The sequence below is a fragment of the Cricetulus griseus genome, chromosome 6, assembly GCF_003668045.3.
Source record: "Cricetulus griseus strain 17A/GY chromosome 6, alternate assembly CriGri-PICRH-1.0, whole genome shotgun sequence".
Classification (NCBI taxonomy): Eukaryota; Metazoa; Chordata; class Mammalia; order Rodentia; family Cricetidae; genus Cricetulus; species Cricetulus griseus.
In genome coordinates this window covers 104,890,988-104,912,085 of record NC_048599.1, presented here as the reverse complement: position 1 = coordinate 104,912,085, position 21,098 = coordinate 104,890,988, and the positions used below count along the sequence as shown (strand labels likewise).

Genomic DNA, 21,098 nt, shown 5'->3' with positions numbered 1-21,098 from the left:
CAGTTGTTACAGATCCAATGTCTTCTTCTGACCAATAAGGACACCACTGACCATGCATATGAGGTACACACATTCATGAAAACAAAATATTCATATACGTAAAATAAGATAAATCTAAAGAAAATAGCTTAAAGCAATAGAAAACCAGGAAAGCTGTTTTTTAGGGATCTGAATTTCTCACATCATCATAAAGATGAAGTTGTGTAGTCAGAAAACAGCAAGCTTGCCATCTGGGTATTTTTTTTTCCAATTCATCCATTTGTTACTGTTGGTATGTGTGGTGTGTGCTTGTGTGTGTTCACTGTAATATATGTGTAGAAGTCAGAGGACAGCTTTTATGAAGCAGTACTCTCCTCTGTCTTGGTGAGGCAGACTCTCTTGTTTCTGCCATGCTACAAATGCCAAGCTAGTGGCCTAGGAGATCCCAGATGATTCTCCTGCCTCTAACTCCCGTCTTGCCTCAGGAATACTGTTCTCTGCATTTCTTTCAGTTGGACAAGTGTGGGACAGGCTGGTTTCCTATTTCTTCTTGATTCCTTTACTCGACAAGTGATGACCTCTTCTCTCTGAATAAATCATCTGTTCTCCTTTCACACACATTTATCAATGTCTAAACAGGCAAGGAATTTGTCCGCTCATTCTGCCTATTTATTAATATCAACACATAAAATCATAGATGAATGCCAGGGGAGAAAGAAAGAAAAAAAAAAGCCAGGAACAAAATCTAGCATCACACATTCTGTGCTCCTCGGGCTCCTGTTGTTTAAATTTTGTGGCAATTTTAAATTGTCACACGTCAAATCTAAAACTAAAATTTGTTGCAGATTAGATGGTTATAGAAAGATAATAAGTGCTTTTTAACATATAAAATGATACAGTATGTTCTTACACAACCACTGACTTTAGCTCCTGTTTTATTAGCCACCGTGTGTGTGTTAGAAACTTCAGGGAGCAGGTTTGAGTCACTGCAACCATCAGAGCGGCTCAGGTCTGCCTCAAGCCAGCTCCACACACGTTGTCAGCACAACCATGGTTCTAGCCAGTAAAGAAGACTAAAGCTTTGCAGAAAAAAGCCAGAGACAGAACTAGTTGAGAAATCAAGTTTGAATCTGGTAGGCCTTTACAAGTGAGGCCCTCCAATAGGATTGGGTAAGAATCAGCCACCAGCAGCCAGATGGGCGGAACCAGCAAGGGGAAGGCTTGAAGTAGGGGACTCTTTATGGGACTCTCTCATCAACCTTTGCTGATACTTCCAGTGAAAGAACTAATAGAGCCTTCAAGAAGTCCGTCCCTGCTGTGCGCATTCACCACTCATTCAAGCAGGAGACTCCCTCAAACGAAGCTGGCACCAGTCAGGACCAGCACAGCTTTTGTAAGGTAGACCAGAAGGTGCTCTTTTCATATCAGAGCTGGCTGTAGACTGCCAGTGCCCTGCAACAAGCTCAAACAGCCCACAGGGGCAGCAGAGGGCACTGAAGTCTGTGGAATTACTGAAAACAACCACCCTGCATTTAGGGGGCAGTTCTCAAGAGGTAACTAAAGACTGAAAAATCCTCATTAGGAAACGACCACCTTTTAAAGCGCCAGATCGCCGCCTTGTTCCCTTTAAGATGGAAGCAGGAAAATGAGCTGGGGGCCTATGAGCCCTGGTTCAGATCCTGCATAGTTTCTCAATTCTATTACTGTCTCTTCTCAAAGCTCTTGCCCCACCCAGGACACACATGGTAATCACAGTTTCCCCCAAACACAGGAAGATACTCTCAGCTGTGGAGAAGCCGCCCTCCTGGGTGAATCACCAAGATGCTTAACACTTGAAAGGAGTGTGGACGCTGTATTTACATATAAATGAAAATGGAAAGTTCTTATAGGTTATGTTTCTGGAAGGTGTGTGTGGCAGGGCGCATGGCTGGGATCTATTGTTTATTCGTGCTATAAATCCTTTGAAATGTGTTAGAATGCTTCCCACTCATTATAAAGCTCCTGCCACCCCTGGATTACGACTTTGATGTCACCAATCCTGCTTCAAAGAGTTCTTTGCAGGCTATTAATCACAGTTTAGCCTCTGAAGATATCAGCAGAGAAAACATTTGGACGTCTCTGTGCTAGACTTGCTAAAGCTGAAATCTTGAGCGCCTTGCATGTGCACACATCGCAGCCTTTCCTTGCATTGACAAGTTTTCATTCTGTTACACAATCAAATGACTCTGTAAGTAAAAATACAGACAAATGTTTTCACACACTGGGGTTGGTGGAGAGTAAATAGGGAAGGGAGGAGAGTGCTGGTGAAGCTCCTCAGCCCTCAAAGGTAAGTCACGGGAATGAGCATGTCCAGGAGCTGGCCCATGTCTGTTGGCCCTTGCTTTTCACTAACTGCTGCTCACAGAGGGCAATGGAGAGATCTCCATCTTCCCTCACCTTCTATACTTTATTTTAAGACTGACAGGAGTTGTTCACAGCAAATAATAGTGAGCCTGACAGTCACTTGCCTGGGAGCAGAAGCCTTTCAGATTGTGGATTTTCAAAATTTTAGATTTGGATTTGAGAGTTTTTGCATCTGTATAATGGGCTGTCTTGGTGATGGGACCCTAGTCTAAACACAAGATTTGGGTTCCACATATATGTGTACACAAACCTGCAGGCAATTTATGCCATATGCATGTATGTGTATATTATTAATGCATAAATATATAAATATGTGATACAGGCTGTATATATACATACTATTGTTGGGGTCTCTAGGGGCCCCCTGGGTTGAGGTTGTAGAAGGTAGAGTGCTCTGTTGGCCCATCCAGAACCCGGAGACAATCAGATGCAACAGGGAGTCAAGTCAAGCAAGATCTCATTTATTGTTTAACAGCAAAGCCCTCTTAAAGTAAAAAACTGCAGGGCAGGGAAAGTATTACCCAATAATTTTAAAGGTATTCCTATTATGTATCTAGTGTCCTATCTCCTCTTGGGCACGGTCTGCTAGTGTGATGACCTCATCTGGTGTGAGTTTGGGCAGCCAATTGTTTTTCTAGTAAACACTTGAAGCCTGGCCTCCATAGCTACTCCCAGCGCCATCTTGTAATGGTGCGGGTCATCAGCTTGGGCCACCCCCTCTTCTGGCGGGACATGATCGCTCTTCCACATATATGCATATACATATATCAGAACTGTACCACCAGCACCTATTTTATATATTATACACAATGATTTTTTGTGTTTTTTTTGTTTGTTTGTTTTTGAGACAGGGTTTCTCTGCATAGCCCTGGCTGTCCTGGAACTTGCTCTGTAGAGCAGGCTAGACTTGAACTTACAGAGATCTGCCTGCCTCTGCCTCCTGAGTGCTGGAATTAAAGGCATGTGCCACTATGCCCAGCTGTAGTTTTTTATGTGTGTGGCTGGGGATGTAGTTCAGCACAGGGCTGAAGAGCCAACACTTACATGTATGAGGCCCTGGGCTCGCTCTCTAGCCATCAACATAACAGTAATAGTATAGTTTTGTGCATGGAACAAAGTTCAAGGTGGAGTTGGGTGGTTCCACTTAGGGCATCCTGTCAGTGCTCAAATTTTTTGCCTATCAGAACGTTTAAGGATGCTCAGCTTGTGTCATTAGATCACATTCATTTTCAAGACCAAAAGCTATGAATTTTTTCCTATGGAAACGTTATAGTCTCCAGTCTTATATTTAAGTCTTCAATATTCAACCACTTGATTGTTTTGGCTTTATAGTGTGTGCGTGTGTGTGCGTGCGTGTGTGTGTGTGTGTGTGTGTGTGTGTGTGTGTGTGTGTGTGTGTATGTATATGAGTGAAAGCACAGGAATGCCATGGCATGCTGAGAGGTCAGAAGACAACTTGTAGTAAGTAGTCAGTTCTCTCCTTCTTCCAATGTGGGATCCAGATATTGAACTCAGGTTGTCAGAGAGCAAACACCTTTACCCACTGAGCCATCTTGCCAGCTCAAAAGTTTTCTTCATTTTTTTCTTTTTGAATTGTTAGGATACCAGTCAGAAAACTCAGAAAATTACAAGCACATAAAAGAAAAAATTATTCATAACTCAGCTCCTTAACTTTTTCTTCAATTTAAGTGGGTTTTTTTGTTTGTTTGTTTTGCCTTTTGCTCAGGTAATTTGGCCCAAACAAGAGCTAGGATCACAGCATCTTCAAGATCTTTGCCTCCACATTTCAGTGCTGGGAGAGCCAAGGTGAGCAGCAGATCTGTACCACTGATGGGGTCTGGAGAGGGTATTGTCTTGGAGCTAATGCTGGACATCTGCCCCTGACTACACAGTGTTCAGGAAACAAGGGGACTTTTGAAATTTTAGAAAATTTGAAATGTGGGATCATTACAATCCTGATAATCAGAAAAAAATACCTAACACGGAGAAAAAGGACATAGGAATAGAGATGAAACAATTTTCCGTGAGACCATCGCCACCCTGCAGAAGGTAAGTGAGACTAGATAGAATCAGGGAGAAGCAAAAGAACCAAACCCACTCCTGCCCTCTAAAAGTGAGTGATATTTATGATCACATGTTAATAGGGCTCATAAATATCCAACCATAAAATAATATCTAGCTGTTCTGCCCCTCCAACTGATGTTTAGACAGGGCCTCAAGGACCGTGTGATTGATGTCTACTGGGTAGACAGTTCTCCCATCCATCTGTGGTTTGGCTTTCTGTGGCTTTAGCCACCAATGGTCAGTCATGATTCAAAAATAAGAAGTGGAAAATCCCACAAATAAACAATGTATAAGTTTTCATTGTGGTGTCATCTCATGATGCTATGAACTCCTGTAGTATCTCTCTTGGTTCTAATGAGATATGAGTCATCCTTTGGTATGGAGAATCCTTGTTGTACACACTCTAGTCCTTTAGTCTCCATTGTTGGCCACTTGTGACAGCACGGTGCATCTTTTTTTTTTTTTTTTTTTTTAACCCAGTGTTGGCTCTCAAACATAGGGATAGTGACACTGGCAAATCTGATATGCCAAAAGAGAATCTTCCTTACAGGGAAGGTGAGGGGGACACCTTTAGTACAGTATCATTTTAGAATTGTCAATTTTATTATTAGCTGTGCCTATTTTATAAGTTAAACTTTGTCATACAAATGTATGCGTAGGAAAAGGCATAGTATCTATAGGTTTTGATGAAGTCCACAGTTTCAGGCCTGTCTTTGGATATATCCCCCAAGAATAAGAAAAAACTATGTCCTAACCCACAAAACTTGAAGGTGTTGGTGTAATAAGGAGTTCACATCTCTGAATTTTCTTACTTTTTATTTATATAACATATTAACTTACTTAAGAAATAACTAATTTGGTCACATATAATACTATTAAATATTACTTCAGAATTGATACAAATGTACATATTTATACTTACTTTCTTGAGAACAAAAAATTTACTTGCACACATAGGACTCCGACGATTTTATCTAACAATAGTTTTTATGTCCGAATTGCTATTATGACCCACTTGAATCCCCTAATTTGCATCTTGCTTCTTTGTGGCAAGATAGCAGGACTATTTACCATGGGTTATATGGGCCCATGGGAGAGATGTGTATAAGAGTTTAAATACTCCTAAGAAATTCTTGATCTGGCATGAGAATGTTGTTTGTATTAAATGTAGTTGATTCCTGTTATCTGTAAAAATTATGATCCGTAAAGTCACTGCAAACAGCAACGCTGAACCATTGTCCCTAGAGGGTTATACAGGGTTAGGTTCCAGCAAGACTCTGGTCAGAGCCAACCAATAAATCCCTAACCCTCAATGTGTGTATTTTTGTTTGAAGACCTAGATACAGACACACACACACACACACACACACACAATTTGGACACTGCCTTATCTAAGAGGACATGATGGAAGTGGCTCTCGATAAGGTTGGACTTTGCAGAATAAAAAGATTGCTATATGTTCATCACCCATCATAAAGTTTCTTGCTTAGAGGCAAGAACTATTTCCAAAGACAGACTTGGGACATGGGAACTGAAGCCCCAAAGGCACAAAGAAACTGTCTAATCAGCCAGGCAGATTCTCAGAGGACAAAACTCAGCAAGTCTTGTTTGTTCAGATCCTTCTTGGTGGCATGTCCTTCCTTGTGATCCAAGGCAAGACACCTGCATGCCTTCCAGGGAGTAAGGAGGTCAAAGAGTGACCTGCCTAGGCTTTAGGGACTGTTTCAGCTAAGAAAAACAACAAGCTAGAGAGGCCTTCCTGCTTCTGCTGTTTGCACAGACATGGGGTGAGGTGGGGGTGGGGTGGGGGTGGGCTACATCCCGCACCTGGGCTGCACCAGCACTCACAGGGATGCTGGCAGGGTGGGCCACAGAGCCTTCTGAGCAGGGCAGTGCTGGAGGGCTCTTTCTTCTTAAGAGTTGGGCATGTCTGTCACTTGACAGCAGTAAAAATTCTTGACAAAGAGCCTTGTCAGGAAGATGGCTAGAGGCATTTCTGATGTTTTAGGATGCAGATGGTGGGCTCTTACCCAGGCCAGGAGAAAATTCTTCAGCTTCTACTTTCGTTTATGGGGCTATTTAGAGTCCATATCTTTATGGTGGAGTAAATTCAGTTGACGGATGAGGCAAATCTTTGTGATAATGCCATACTTTCAGACTTCTGTTTTGTAAGTTATATCAAACCACATAGATGGCAGTGTATGGTGACAAGAAGTAAGGCTTAGGACAGAACGGGTTTCAGACCTAGACACTGTACAGACTGGCTGCAAGACTGTGGGACACTTACCTAAAAATCTGTGAGCTTAACTTTTCATGTGTAGAATGGAATGATAACTTCTTGCATCTGAGAGTCATTTAAAGAATTACATAATGGTGTGGGCAGAGTGAGTCCATGTACTGTACACTGGGTATTTGCTTTGAGTTTTGACAGCCTTCTGAGATTCTGTGCATGGAATCTGTATGCATATGAAAGCTTAATCAACTGTGAGGGACTGAAGTCTGTGACCCAAGGGGTTTAAGTTACTCATGAGAACTCTGAAGGTTAGCTAGCACAGTGCACAAGGAACCAGGCAGGACAGTCATGCCAGCAGAAAGTGAGCTTGCTCCACTCCTGCTGCCTTATACTGCTGAAGTTCTTATTGTAGAAATAACCCCAATAGTGAACCATTTTCCTCTGAAAATACAGCACTAAGCATGTAGGTGCTGAACCACAGACAGGTGCTAGCATTCCCAGGATGTGGGCAACGAAGAACAGGCTCTCTGCAATTACTCAGAAATACAGATGTTGAGCCGTCAGTCAGGGGTTTCTACTTACTTGGGACCCCATCCTCCCCATAGCAACCTTAGAGCTTTTGAGTATGAATTGGTGCTTTATTCTGTATCTTTCCATTTTACTATAGTTGACTGATTTTAGTTAGCTTCAAAACAGAATTATTCCTTTAAACAGTGTCACACCAGCTGATAGGTAGATCTCACTAGTCAGGAGGCTGAGGAGGGAAGATGGGATTGCTTAAGCCCATGAGTTCTGAGCTATTATCAGAACACCCAGACATAAAGCTTAGTGCTGGGTCCAAAAAGTCAGGCATGCCAAGAGAAAAGACATTTTAATTAGGCAGATGGATAGATATCTAGGTAAATGATAGAGTCACAAATGGTAGGTAGATAGATAGGTGATAGAGAGATAGAGAATAGATAATAGAGTAACAGATGATAGGTAGGTAGATAGGTGATAGATGAGAGATAACAGATAACACATAGATGATAGGTAATAGGTAAATGATGATAGGTAGATAGTAGGTAGATAGATAATAATTAGGTAGATAGATGATAGGTTAACAAATAAATGATGAGTATATAGATAGATGATAGATAAAAGATGATAGATAGATAGTAGGCAAATAAATGATAGGTAGGTAGATAGCTAAATTGTACCTTTCCTATTGCAGTAGAAAAGACACATTTTATAGAAAAGATAAAATAAAAGTCAGGAAACACACATATGCAAATGAAGCTGTGTGTCCCAGTTACTTGAAGGGGGAGATGAGTCTTTATTCTGGTAGCCCTGAGGGCTCTTGGGAGAGGTCACTTTCAGTCCTAGTCCAGTACTTTCTGCAGGGATCTTAACTCTTAGACCTGCTTACAGGAACAATCTGGTCAATACAGTGATATCTCCATCTCAAACAAGTTGATAGACATTGGGTCTCAGTCATCGAGGTCACTTACCAGTTCAATTTCCCAAATGCTGAGGGAGAGCTAGCATTCTAGGGGAGAGGGACCTGCCAAGCTATCTGCACCTGCTAATAGGGAAGCCGAGGAGTTAAATGGCTGCCCCCAGCATTATGGGGCAGCTCATCAACTAAGCTGAATAAAAGTGTGGATGGGAGGATATTAGAGGAAAAGTGAGAGGGAAGCAAAAGGTGGTTCCTTTTTTCCCAAGTTCTTTTTAACTTTTTTTATTTATTCGCATTAGTGTTTTGCCTGTTTCTGTATCTGAGTGAAAATGTTATATACACTGGAACTTGAATTACAGACAGTTGTGAGATGCCATGCAGGTGCTGGGAATTGAACTCGGGTCCTCTGGAAGAGCAGCCAGTGCTCTTAATCTCTGAGCCATCTCTCCAGTCTCCTGAGAGGTGTCTCTACAATGAGAACTTTTAAGTAAACAGAAATGGTAGAGGGATTCCCAGAAGTTGTAGAGATGAGGTGAGGTGAGAGGGAAAAATAGAAAGAAAGGGTTGAGGAAAATCCCAAAAGTTACCATTGAGCTGAAGGCGGACTCCTTTCAGACCTGATTAGCTCGCCACAACTCTTACCAGGCCGGAGCGCTATCCTTCACTGAGAATGACGGGAAATCTGCAGTGATACCCTCTGGTGGCTGTGAAGAGAACATGCTCTCTCTCTCTCTCTCTCTCTCTCTCTCTCTCTCTCTCTCTCTCTCTCTCTCTCGCTCTCGCTCTCTCTCTTTCTGCAGGTGGGGTCAGGGTGGGGATGCCAATGGAGTTCTTGTCTCTTTTCTCTCCCATGTGTGAGAGCAGCCTTCCTTCAAATACAGTTTTCCTTTCCTCTTTTCCAGGGGACAGGCAGGATCGTCACTGAGCAGCCCGGGTATGAACCGCTAACACGTGAAGTGTAGCCCATGTAAGGGAACGCTGCATAGCTGAGGCTTCTACACCCAGCTCACACCCTGCCAGCTGTGCAGGACGCTCATTTAGACATTTCTTTGTCTGAAGACTATGTCTCCCTAGGTAGCACAGGCTGGCCTCAAACTCACCAGCTTCCTGCATCCGGATGCTGAGTGTTTAGTGTATAAATGTATCGCTATGCCCAACTATCTCAAGTTGTTGATGACTTAGAGCCGCCCTTTCTTTAATTCAGCTGATGTGGTTCTTTCCATTCCTTTAGAATAAATCCCTCCAGTTGGACCCCATTATTCCCTGTCCCCTTTAACATCCATTTCTTCAATTTCTGTGAATAAGACTGCAGATGTCCTCACCCCGTGGAGAGGATGGACCTGGACAGCAGTCCACTGGCGGAACCCACATACTGATGACAGTGCCTTCCCGTTCCAGAGTTCTTGTTTCACACCCTTGTCAGCTGTTTCAGTCAGATGGGAACCTCCGTTAGACTGAAATGCCAGTCAGGCTCTGCCCCAGCCAAACAGGTTTTGTTCCTGAGCTATGATAAGGAAACCTGGGCTGCTTGCAAGCTATTACTATAGTCATTTTCATCCTAAAGTTCCTTCCAATCAGCTCAGGTAGTTGCAGAGATGATTGGCAACAGGTTGTACAACTGGAAACTTCCCCATTGATTTGGTGTCCCAACTCCCGATTGCAGGGAGCAGGTGGGAACTGTGGTGGTAGGAGCATGCTGGGCATCAGGGTCTGATGGTTGGGAGGTAGCTGATGCCAGCCTGATTCCAGCTGGGCTTGGGGTCTGCTATGGGTTGAATGTCTTTTACAGGCTGGTGAGTTTGGTCCTCAGCTGGGGGCATTTTGGGAGGTTGTGGAACCTTCAGGAAAAGGCTCTAGCAGGAAGGAATCGGTTGCTAGGGAAAAGGCCTTGAATGTGCAAGGCTAGACTGGTTGCAGCCTGCTTCCTGAACCTGGAGATAAGAACAGGCCCTTCAGCCAGGCGTTGGTGGCGCACGCCTTTAATCCCAGCACTTGGGAGGCAGAGGCAGGAGGATCTATGTGAGTTCGAGATCGGCCTGGTCTACAAGAGCTAGTTTCAGGATGGCCTCTAAAGCCACAGAGAAACCCTGTCTTGAAAATACCAAAAAAAAAAAAAAAAAAAAAAAAAGAACAGGCCCCCTCATACTTCCACCTTCAAGTGACCTCCCTACCACCATGCCTCCCCCACTCCAATGGACTCTATCCCCTCAAACCAGAAGTCAAAATAAATCCTTCCATCCAAAAGTTACTTCTTTCTAATGTTTAAGCATAGCCACCAAAACATAACTATACAAGGTCCATGTCTTTACAACTGCACGGCCTCGCAGGCGTTGGCCCAGTTTCCTTAAATGTTACACTTTCTCCTTCGCCTCCTCTTTTTAAAATTTTCTTTCAGAATTCTCCTTACAGTGTACACAGTTGTGTCCTAAATGCTTCACTTCCCAAGATTATTGACTAAACAGCCTTTCAGGCTTTGAAAACTAAATGAACTGTTTATATCCTCAAACCATTTCCCTTTCCTTCTGCTCCCAGGTGGACACTCTAGAGATGATTCGTCATCCAGAAGAAACCACCAACATGAAGAGACAAACCATGGCTTCTTACTTCCGGGTAAAAAGGCTGCTTTTTCTCTGCTCTGCCTTTTCCGGAAAGGACTAGCCCAGCCTTCCCATGTGTCTTACTCAATATTCTATTGCTGTAAGAGACAGCATGGCTAAGACAACTCTTATAAAGGAAGACATTTGATTGGGTGGCTCACAGTTTCAGTCCATTATCATCATGGTGGGAAACATGGTGGCAGGCAGGCAGGCAGGGTATTGGATAGGTAGCTGGGAGTTCTATATCTGGATTGGCAGGCAGCAGGAAGGATAGAAAGACACTCCTTCCTTGAACATTTGAAACCCAAATCCCATCCCCCGTGACATACTTCCTCCAACAAGGCCACATCTCCTAATCCCTGTCAAGAAGTGCCATTCCCTAATGACCAAGCATTCAAATATATGGGTCTACGGGGACCATTCCTATTTGAACCACCATACCATGTGAAGTCCAGACATGACAGAATCCTTAAAACCAAAGCACAAATGCCAGTTAAGAGAGGCATGGGCAGCCTGGTCTACATAAATGAGTTCCAGGCCAGCCATACCTTCACAGTGAGGCCCTCCTTCAAAAGATAGGGAGAAAAAGTTACGAGGAAGGCAGAGTCTTCAGAGACAGAACGCCATGCTCACAGTCCATTTTGTAGACTGTGTTGTGGATCTCTGAGCAGCTTCTTGGCCTTAAAGCTGAAAGAAACATTTTCCTGCCAAACAATAGTTAGGAAAATCTAGAAGGTGTTTTATCAAGTTTGGACACTGAGAAAAGCATTGGCTTCACTTTTACAGATCTGACTGACCTATTGCAAGACCCATTTGCCTTAGCTCTATTGTTCCCATTTTGGCCACCTCAATTTCTGACAGTCTATCTAGGAAAATGCTCCTTTTGTGTAAAAACACAATACCTGCAGAATTGTTCTGTTAAGTACCCACTTTATACTAAAGGTAAGACACCTGGACCCTCCCACCAATTTATACAAATCATTATGAAACAGCGTTGGAGACCTCTTAGAGATCATGTACACTGGAAGAAATGGACCCAGTAGCTTCATGGCAGAGATGCTGTTATCATGAGAAAGTAGGAAATGATCTCATGGACAGAAGAGTGAGATGGTTAGACAGAGTTGGCACAGAATAGTTTTCTGTGGAGTAGGCTAGGATAGGGGAACTGGGTCATGAGCTGGAGAACAAGGCAAGCTGAAGAACAGGACTTGGGAATCAGCACTGTAGGTGGAGGAAGGTTCCTTAATGGGAAGTTATCAGGGTCCAACAAAGCTGGTGGTGTTTCCGAGGCAGAGCTGGATTCACAGTGTGAGCTGCCGGGGCCTCAGGCCTTGGAGTCCAGAACTCCACAAATGCTGCAGTTCCTGTGACAGCACCTCCAGCAAGCAGCTTTCAGCAACTGCTTAAACTTCTCTGCTTGGATATTTGTGATTGTCCTTTCTTCCTTAGCTTCTACACCTGTCCTTTTTTTATCAGCCATGTTCTTGTCTTCCTAGTAACCCTTGGTGTGTGTGTGTGTTATGTATGTGTGTGTATTGTGTATGAGTGTGTAAACTGTATATGTATTGTGTGCATATTGTGTATGTATGCATATTGTGTATGTGTGTATATTGCATATGTATTGTATGTGTACACATTGTATATGTGTGCATTGTATATGTGGGTGTATTATGTGTGTGTGTTGTGTATGTGTGTGTAGTGTGTGTGTGCGTGTTTCCCCATGAGATGTGGAAGCTCTTTGACTGTGATGTCATCCTCAAGATTCTCAGTGTCCCTATCAGAGGACAAGTCTTTAGCTTACAGATTTCAGAAATAGGACACCATACCAACCAGTTTTGTATCTCCAAAATACTGGTCCCCAAACGTCAAAGCAGAAAAACAACATACCTTGGTCTGGGTAAGACCACTTCTGATAAGTAAGTGGAGTGATTTTGGTTTGTAATTGCCTCTGAGAACTCCAGCAATGGACTACCCTAAGCATCCCACTGGTTGTCCCTGTTCTTTCTTCTTCTCTGCAAGGTATGTAATAGTTGACATTCACCACACTCTCTCCCCTAATAATCTTTCCCTCTTCCTCCTGCTCCTCCTCTTCCTCCTTCTTTCCCTTTCTCGTCTCCCTGCTTCTTCTACCTCATCTTTATAACCAGTGTCGGTATGATTGATTACTGGTGAAGAAAACAGGATTTCCCCACTCTGGGTGTTTTAGGGTATAGTATGTCATCATTTTGGATAGTAGAGGGTATTCCAGGCTAACCTAGAAGATATCCTTCAAGGGGTTTCTGTTGTAGAGATACTGCTTTGGCACCAGATGTTTAAGAAGTGATTTCAACCTTCAGGTAGCTGTGGGGAGAACTTATGTTGCAATCACCTATTGTTAGTTTCACGTTCTTTCCTAATAACCTCCATCGATTCACAAGTTTCACACTGTTCCGAAGGCCACAGCAGGCCCAAGAGAGGGGTACCTCATTTCTCATTTCATTTTTGATTTCTCCCTGTTAGTATTCTCTGATGGATCTACTCTCCAAAATGGTGGTTGGACAGCCCCACTTCGTGCGTTGCATTAAGCCTAATGATGACCGCAAGGCCCTGCAGTTTTCCCAAGACAGAGTTCTGGCCCAGCTTCGCTCCACGGGGATCCTGGAAACAGTCAGCATCCGCAGGCAGGGCTACTCCCACCGAATCCTCTTTGAAGACTTTGTGAAAAGGTCAGACAGTGTCCTTGGGTATACGTTCTGTGTTATTAGCTTCATCCTGTCTGCCTCTGTCCCCCTGGGAGACAGATCCTTCTCCCAAAACGCCTCCCAGAACTTCCTTCTGAACATGTAATTGTTATTAATACCAGCTGTCATTTACTTTTTTTTTTTTTTAAAAAAAAATTTATTTATTTATTTATTTATTTATTTATTATTATGTATACAGAGTTCTGCCTGCATGTGTCCCTGCAGACCAGAAGAGGGCGCCAGATTTCATTTTGGATGGTTGTGAGCCATCATGTGGTTGCTGGGAATTGAGCACAGGACCTTTGGAAGAGCAGCCAGTGCTCTTAACCTCTGAGCCATCTCTCCAGCCCTGTCATTTGCTTTTTTACATGTAGTCTTTTCATTGTGCTCCAACTATACTGCAGAAAACTCAAGAATAGATCAAGTTGACTTCTGATCACATTTTAAAAAAATGTTCATAAATATTTTATATTATAAATACTTAAGTCCCAAGCTCTCTGAACATTCACTGTAATAAGAGAAGAGCCCTTCATAGAAGGCTGATACTCTGGAGGACTTGAATGTGCCTGGTGCCCTCTCCACCCCCAGGGTCTGGTGCATCTTACTATGACACTAGTAATCAGTACTCCCTCAGCACCTGAGGTGCTCTTAAGATATTTTAGGCACTATTCTTCAATGTATGGTCCTTTTATCTGTAGAACCACCCAGTGAGCCAGCCTTAGTCTTTTCTCTGCTTCCAAAGCAAGGAACTTAGGACACACAAGTAATGTGACTTTCCCAAAATCCCAGTTATTCTAAGTGGGATTCCAAGATCCAGGGTTAGGAATGTAAAAGCCAGGATTTGACCACCAGCAGGCCAGCTTCACTTTCCACTTTTTAAGCTCCCCAATTGGATGCCTTTGGTCCACATTTATTATAAAACTTAAACCGCAAGGTGAGGGCAGTTTCTAAACCCGGAGCTGCCTTATCTAAGGAGGCTAGCTTGCTCTTCTGTCCACATCTGGTTCAAGTGAACCTTGGTGCCACATAGTCACAGGCAGGACTTCACTAAGATATACCGAGCAACACTGCAACAACAAAAGCCATCTTCAAGAAAGAAGCACGCCTACCAGAGGATGCCCAGAGTGTAGTAAGAAAATCTTATAAAATCTAAAGTCTCCCTCATCTGTATTGTACTATTACTCCCATTCTGATATATATCAGAATATATACATATATGTGGAACCAATATATATATATATATATATATATATATATATATATAAATGACTTTGAATATATACATGGTAGGCTACTTCATCGAATATTCCAAACTCTGCTAAGTTCTATGGAAAAGTAAAAGGGAAAAATTCTTGCAGTAAGATCTGATCTTTTATATTTGAAATAAGAATGAAAAAAATGTAAAAATATATCTTTAAGCCTTTTATTCAATCTTCAGTCTGGAGCTGTACAAGGGGGTGGGAGCAAAGGTAATTTTAGCTTATGAATGTAACTATTTTTAGCCACTAAACGTCGAATACGTAAAAACATTTAAGAAAACGGGTCAAATGCTAAACAGACTGGCACCCCTTTGTTCATGATCAGAAAACCATTAGGCAGATATGAATGAGAGTTTCAAAATGTCAGTGAATCTGAGGGTATCAAAGACTTCCGAGCCAGCAAGCTAATTGGTATTTTGAACCTTTTGAACAACTGAACAACAGAATGGATGAGCTAGCAGTTTCCCCCTTGATGTTATTCAGCAAATAGGAGCTTCTTATCTTCCCTCTCAGGAGTGCTGTTTTGTCAACTCTGAGCAGGAAATAGGCAGACAAAACAATCAAAGGCAAGGAACAGAGGCATGAGGCTTTCTCAAACAGGTAAATAGGAGGTAAATGCTTCCTTAAGTTTGCTCTCTCATCCTTCCTGTTTGGACTCTGAAACCTGAAAGGTCCTGTTTCTCCTGATTATGTTGTGTCCTGGAACAGGGACCTTTACCTGCAATCCCGCAATCTCCGCATCACTCAAATCTGTGCACTCAGCAAAGCCTAAGCGCTTCCTTGCTGGGTCCTTTTTGCATTTTCTGGCAAAGTACCTTGGAAAAGCCTTGTCTTCTCTCATCAAGGGCCTTTGAAGAAAGGGGAGCTTTCCATACCAGCTCATCAATGGAGCTGAGTGGGTTAGACATCTTCATCCATTCTCAGGTAGACACCACAGGGCCATGTGGCAGTGCTGCAAGGTAACTGAGGCTTCCTGGCAGGCTGTTGAAGGCATCACAGAACATGACAGTGCGGCTTTGTTGTTTCCTGGTCAGTGGGCTCTGAAGCAGGTTTCCTAAGAAGGTCTACCCTGGGTGGACACATCAGCCTGCATGTGTTGGATGTATGCTGGTAAATGTCTAAAGGAAAAGGTCAAGGCTAATGGTTTGTTTACTCTAGAAAACTGCAATATGGTAAAGAGATCTGAGTTCTAGTCTCCTTTTGGACATATTTGATGTGTAACCCAACACAATAACAGATGCTTTCATCTGTCTGGCAAGAAGGCATGCTATGCCAGATCCCACACTGGCTGGCTTCCAGTCACATCCTCCGAGTTGGAGGCCTATACCCACCAGGACTCAGTCCCCAATGGCTGTTGATTCAATAGGCAAGGAAGCTCTTGTTTTCTGTTTCCCATAAGACTGGAGTTAAATTCCCAGTACCCAAGTAGTGGATCACAATCATCTGTAACTCCAGTCCCAGAGGACCTGGCACCCTCCTCTGATCTGCACGAGCACAGGCATGCCTGTGATGCACAAACATACATGCGAGTAAAACACCCATACATGAAATCAAGTAATAATACTAATAGCTTTTAAAAGAATTGGCTACATCAACTGACACATTCCCATCAGCAATTTTATGAGGAAACCAGTTTTTCTTTGTCCTCACCAACGTTTACTGTTGTTGATCTTTCCATTTTAGTCATTCTAGTGAGTGACAATATAGTTCTGCTTGCATTTCTGCAGTGACTAGTGGTGCAAGACATTTCTTCGAGTGCTTATTGCTCATTTGTATATCTTCTGTGAAGCAATGTTTACTCAAGCCTTTTCCTTGTGTTCTACTATTGATTTGTATGTGTTCTGGACACTAGTCTCTTAGACATGTGCATATGGGATTAACAGTTGTTTTCTTTTATTCTCTTTGTGGTCTTTTACATTTCTCCTCTCCCTTCTAATTTCTTCTCCCCTTCTTTTTCCTCCTGTTTCTCCTCTTTCTTTTTGAGACAGGGTCTCACCATGTAGCCCTGGTTAGTCTGGAACTTTCTATGTAGATAATGCTGGCCTTGAACTCACAGAAACCCACCTGCCTCTGTCCAAGTCCTGGGATTAAAGGCCTGTGCCACCACACCCAGCATTTTTTCAGTTCTTGATAAGTTCCTATGAAGCATAGTATTTTTGATCTGGATGAAGCCCTATGTTTTCTTTTGTCATTTATGCTCTTGGTGCCCTAATTAAACAACCATGTAATCCAACACTATGTAAATCCAGAGATTTACTCCTGTTTCTTTTTCCTAATAATTATATAACTTGAGCTCTCCTATTTTATACCTACAATCCGCCTTGCAATATTTCCTGTGTATGTGTTAGGTAAGGGTCTCACTTCATTCTTCTGGGTGTGGCCATCATTTGTCCCAACACCATTGCCTGCCAGTGAATTGCCCCTGAATTGTTTTGGCATCTTTGTTGAATGTCACTGGACCAAGAAACCAATAGGGTTTCTTTGGATCCTGAATTCTGTTTCATTTTATAAATCTTTTTGAACTCCTATCTGCTCTTTTACCACAAACATCCTGAATGGACTTTTCCCTGTTTTACCCTCTGAGACGCCAGCACAGTGTTTATCTAAAATTCTGTTGGAAGCATGTTGCTTCCTCCGCTAACATGACCATCAAGACCCTGTTGGGGAAGCTTCAGCCCTGCTGCTTTGTGAAGGGGAGTCTTCCTGTTTTGCTCCCCTGCTTTTTCAGTCACCTCTTTCAGCCTTCACTTCTCAGATCACCCTCTAATAAAAAGTGAACTAGTTGGGACTTCTCAAAATACCTAATACTGTTCCATTCTTTGTTGCCTTTGTTCACCTTGCTGAGTCCTCAGGCACTTAGGCAAGCTGACTCTTTGGGACTTTTAAGCACCCTTGTCTTCTCTGTGGTGCTCAGTGTAAGCTCCCCAGGCTGAGTTACAAGTCCCCCAGGTGCACTTTATTGATAATGCTTGCTACAGGGATTATGCACTGCTCACTTCAACCCTCACTGCCTGGGAGGCACAACCAGCACTGTGTCTGTACTGTCCAAGGTAGTACAGCTCAAGTTAGGTGTTTTAGAAACATTTGTGGAGTTGAATAAAAATCTCACCTCTTCTCTGTTATACCATTTCTGACTGTCCCTCCAACCCCTGCTCTTTAGAAGTGGTTGAAAGATGGGTGGACCTGGCTTTGCTAAGCTGTGACTCATATTGCAGTATACATCAAAGATTGGCAGAGTGTAAGGTTGAATAAGAGCTCAAAAAAAATAAAACTTAAATAAATTGGTTTTTAAAAGACTGTAATCAAGTTTGAAAAAAACACTGTCATTTATTAGAGGTCACAAAGAAAGAGTAGTAAGTTAATTTGCCTTCTTTCCCTCTGTAACAAAGAAAGGTTTTTTTATAGGAACTCCAACAGAACAAACTCCATAAGACACAGGAGACTGCTGTGGCTCCTGATCCAGCCTCTTCTCTGGTCTCTCCAGGTCCCCCATCCCAGCTCTCACCTCCAGATGATAGGAGACAATTGCTCAATATTGCATAGCATGGCTATATCTTATGCTTAGAGGAAGACTGCTTGCTTATGAGTGCATTCATCATGAATCCCTCAATAAGTGACCAAAACTCGAACTAGTTCAAGCAAAAATTAAAAGAGAATAATATATTGGTTTATAAAATCTCTCCCTTTGATCTGCTTTGTTTCTGAGGATTAATTCTTACACAATAAACTGACTGTAGCAATTCGGACCACATGCACATCCTTGGACCAATCTCTAAGACAAGGAAGGGCTTTGGGTCAAGTGGCATGATGAGCTCAACCCCACTTGAATCATGGTGTAAAGGGCCCATTAAAGGAAAAAGAGAGGGGACCAACAGGCTGAAACACTGTGTGTGTGTGTGTGTGTGTGTGTGTGTGTGTGTGTGTGTGTGTGTGTGTGTGTGCGTGCGCGCGCGCGCACATGCGTGTTTGTACAGTCCTGTTCCCTAGAATCACCCTAGCCAAGCAGAAATGTTACCCTCATCTATCTACTTATGTAGGTCCTTTGAAAAAAATTTCCAAGAACAAAAATTTTGTTGACAACAGATAGATGTTAACTTGGAAAAAGAACTACATACTATGCATTTTAACCAGACTATTTTGTTGTTGTTTGGTTAGTTTTCCTACAACTTCACATACTATGAAGATTATCAAAAAAAGTTTCCAATCCCACTTCCCTCCACCAATTCTGGCTCAGTTTGAATTAATCCTCTGGGTAGCTGGCATGGGTCTTTGATCCTGTTGGTACTTTTCCTGATGTACTTGATGCATGGGGAACCACGGGGGGGGGGGCACTTTCTGTTGTCAGTCTCCTAGTCACTATTTGAAGTCTGTACATAGTATTCTTTGTCACTTTCTTCCTGCAAAATTGTAGCCACTATTTATGATTTTCCTCACAAAAATTTCTTTTTGTTTCTGGAGGCCTGGATTTTCTTTCTTTCTACACAAACACTCATTGAGCTTCGGACCAGCTGCCTCTGGGTTCTGATTTCACCTGCCATCTTCTCACTCTTAGGAACAATAAAAGAAATTCCTCATTCTTTGTAACAGTGGGTGTTATGTCCTTAGAGGGGTCCAAGATGACTCAAATTTGACTTCTGAGCAGAATTACAGCTCTATAGGTGATTCTCATCCTGGGCACAGCTGCTTAAATATGGCGTCTTATGGTTAACTACCCAAGTGAATACAGATTTCTTGATGTTCATTTAATAAACACAGTGACATTTGCCCCCAGTAAGATTCCAGTTAGCTGGTCTTCTAGATTAGCTCCCAGGGTTCTGGAGTCCAGTGCAGGAAGAGAGCAGGTAGTATCCACATTCTGGTTGTGCAAGCATTCAATTAATCTTCACATACCTCTCAGCTTTGAATGATTAAATCCAAAATCATCTATTCTAGAAAATCGTCCCCAAGAGCTATAGAGGAAAATCTGGGGCTATGACCCCCACAGGCTCCTGTATTTGAATGCTTGGTCCTCAGTTGGTTGTCCTGTTTGGGAAGGTTTAGGAGGTTCAGCTCTGCTTGAGGAAGTAGGCCACTGGGGTGGGATTTGAAAGCTTTAAGCTTTCTGCTTGCACTGTTTGCTTTGTGCTTGCAGTAAAGCTCTCTGCTTTCTACTCCTGCCACCATGCCTGCTGCTTGCCGCCACACCTCCTACCATGACACACTCTTCTAATTTCTTAAGTTGCTTTGATTATAGTGTTTTATCACAGCAACAGAAAAGTAACTAGTACAATCACCCAGTTAAAACTAAAAACGAACAAAATTAAGAAGAAAAATTTAAGACATTGATTTACATATTTTTAATGTATATGAGTGCTCTGTTTGTATGTACACCTGTATGCCAGAAGAGGGCATCAGATCCCATTATAGATGGTTCTAAACCACCATGTGGGTGCTGGGAATTGAACTCAGGACCTCTGAAAGAGCAGCCAGTGCTCTTTACCACTGAGCCACCTCTCCAGCCCCTGATGCATTCTTATTTTGTTGTTTGTTTTTGTTTTTCAAGACAGGGTTTCTCTGTGTATAAACCTGGCTGTCTTGGAATTCATTTTGTAGAGCAGTCTGGCCTCGAACTCACAGAGATCCACCTGCCTCTTTGCACCGAGTGCTGGGATTAAAGGTATGTGCCACCATCACCGGCTGAAGAAGAATTTAAAAAGCAAGTAATTCAGTGAAATCATCTTTCTTCCATTGTGCACTCCAGTTTATTTGTACGGGTTGTTGTTACATTCTTGACCCAGGGAATCCCAGTTTTGACTACTATGAAGCAGTCCAACTAAGGAAAGCCTCTTCTATCTTATACCCTCTCCTTTCCTTTTTTCCTCAGTTGCATTTATTTATTTATTTATTTATTTATTTATTTATTTATTTATTTATGTATTTATGTATTCATTTATTTGGTGGTAAGAGTGTACCCATGCCATTATGCCTGTGGAGAGGTCAAGGCACAGCTTGCAGGAGTCAATTTTCTCTTTCCACCATGTGAGTCTTGGGAAACTGACAGGTTGTAAAGCTTGGCGGCAAGTACTGTTACCTGTTGAGCCATCGTGTCAGCCCCTGCCTTCCCCACTGTAGGAGGTTTGGTAGACTACAATCTCTAGATGATTTGAGATCTCACTAATGTGAACAATACCTGCTGTTTTTTCCCATTTCAATCACCCCATCAAGTGGTTTAACATTTCTCCTTTCCTTTTCTATACCTTCCCTTTGTGATTAAAATGAAATTAAGGAAGAGTGGTAAGCATGTTAAATCTCCTGACGTCATAGCTAAAGGAAAATTTTGTAGTAGTTTAAGAAAGGCGCAAGAGATGAGACGTGAGAAAGAGAGATACATTAACCATAGTTTATTACAGGTGGGGGAGGGAGAGC

At 42.6% G+C, this 21,098-nt stretch overlaps 1 protein-coding gene across 1 annotated transcript in view; it reads left to right on the top strand.

The window, feature by feature from the left end:
• The window catches only part of Myo3b (myosin IIIB), a 338,238-nt gene that overhangs the window by 175,743 nt on the left and 141,397 nt on the right, over positions 1-21,098 (top strand). Inside the window, exons 22-24 of the mRNA XM_035446507.1 lie at positions 4,109-4,188; positions 10,650-10,727; positions 13,214-13,419. Coding sequence (XP_035302398.1) covers positions 4,109-4,188; positions 10,650-10,727; positions 13,214-13,419 — 364 coding nt within the window. The remainder of the gene's footprint in view (positions 1-4,108; positions 4,189-10,649; positions 10,728-13,213; positions 13,420-21,098) is intronic.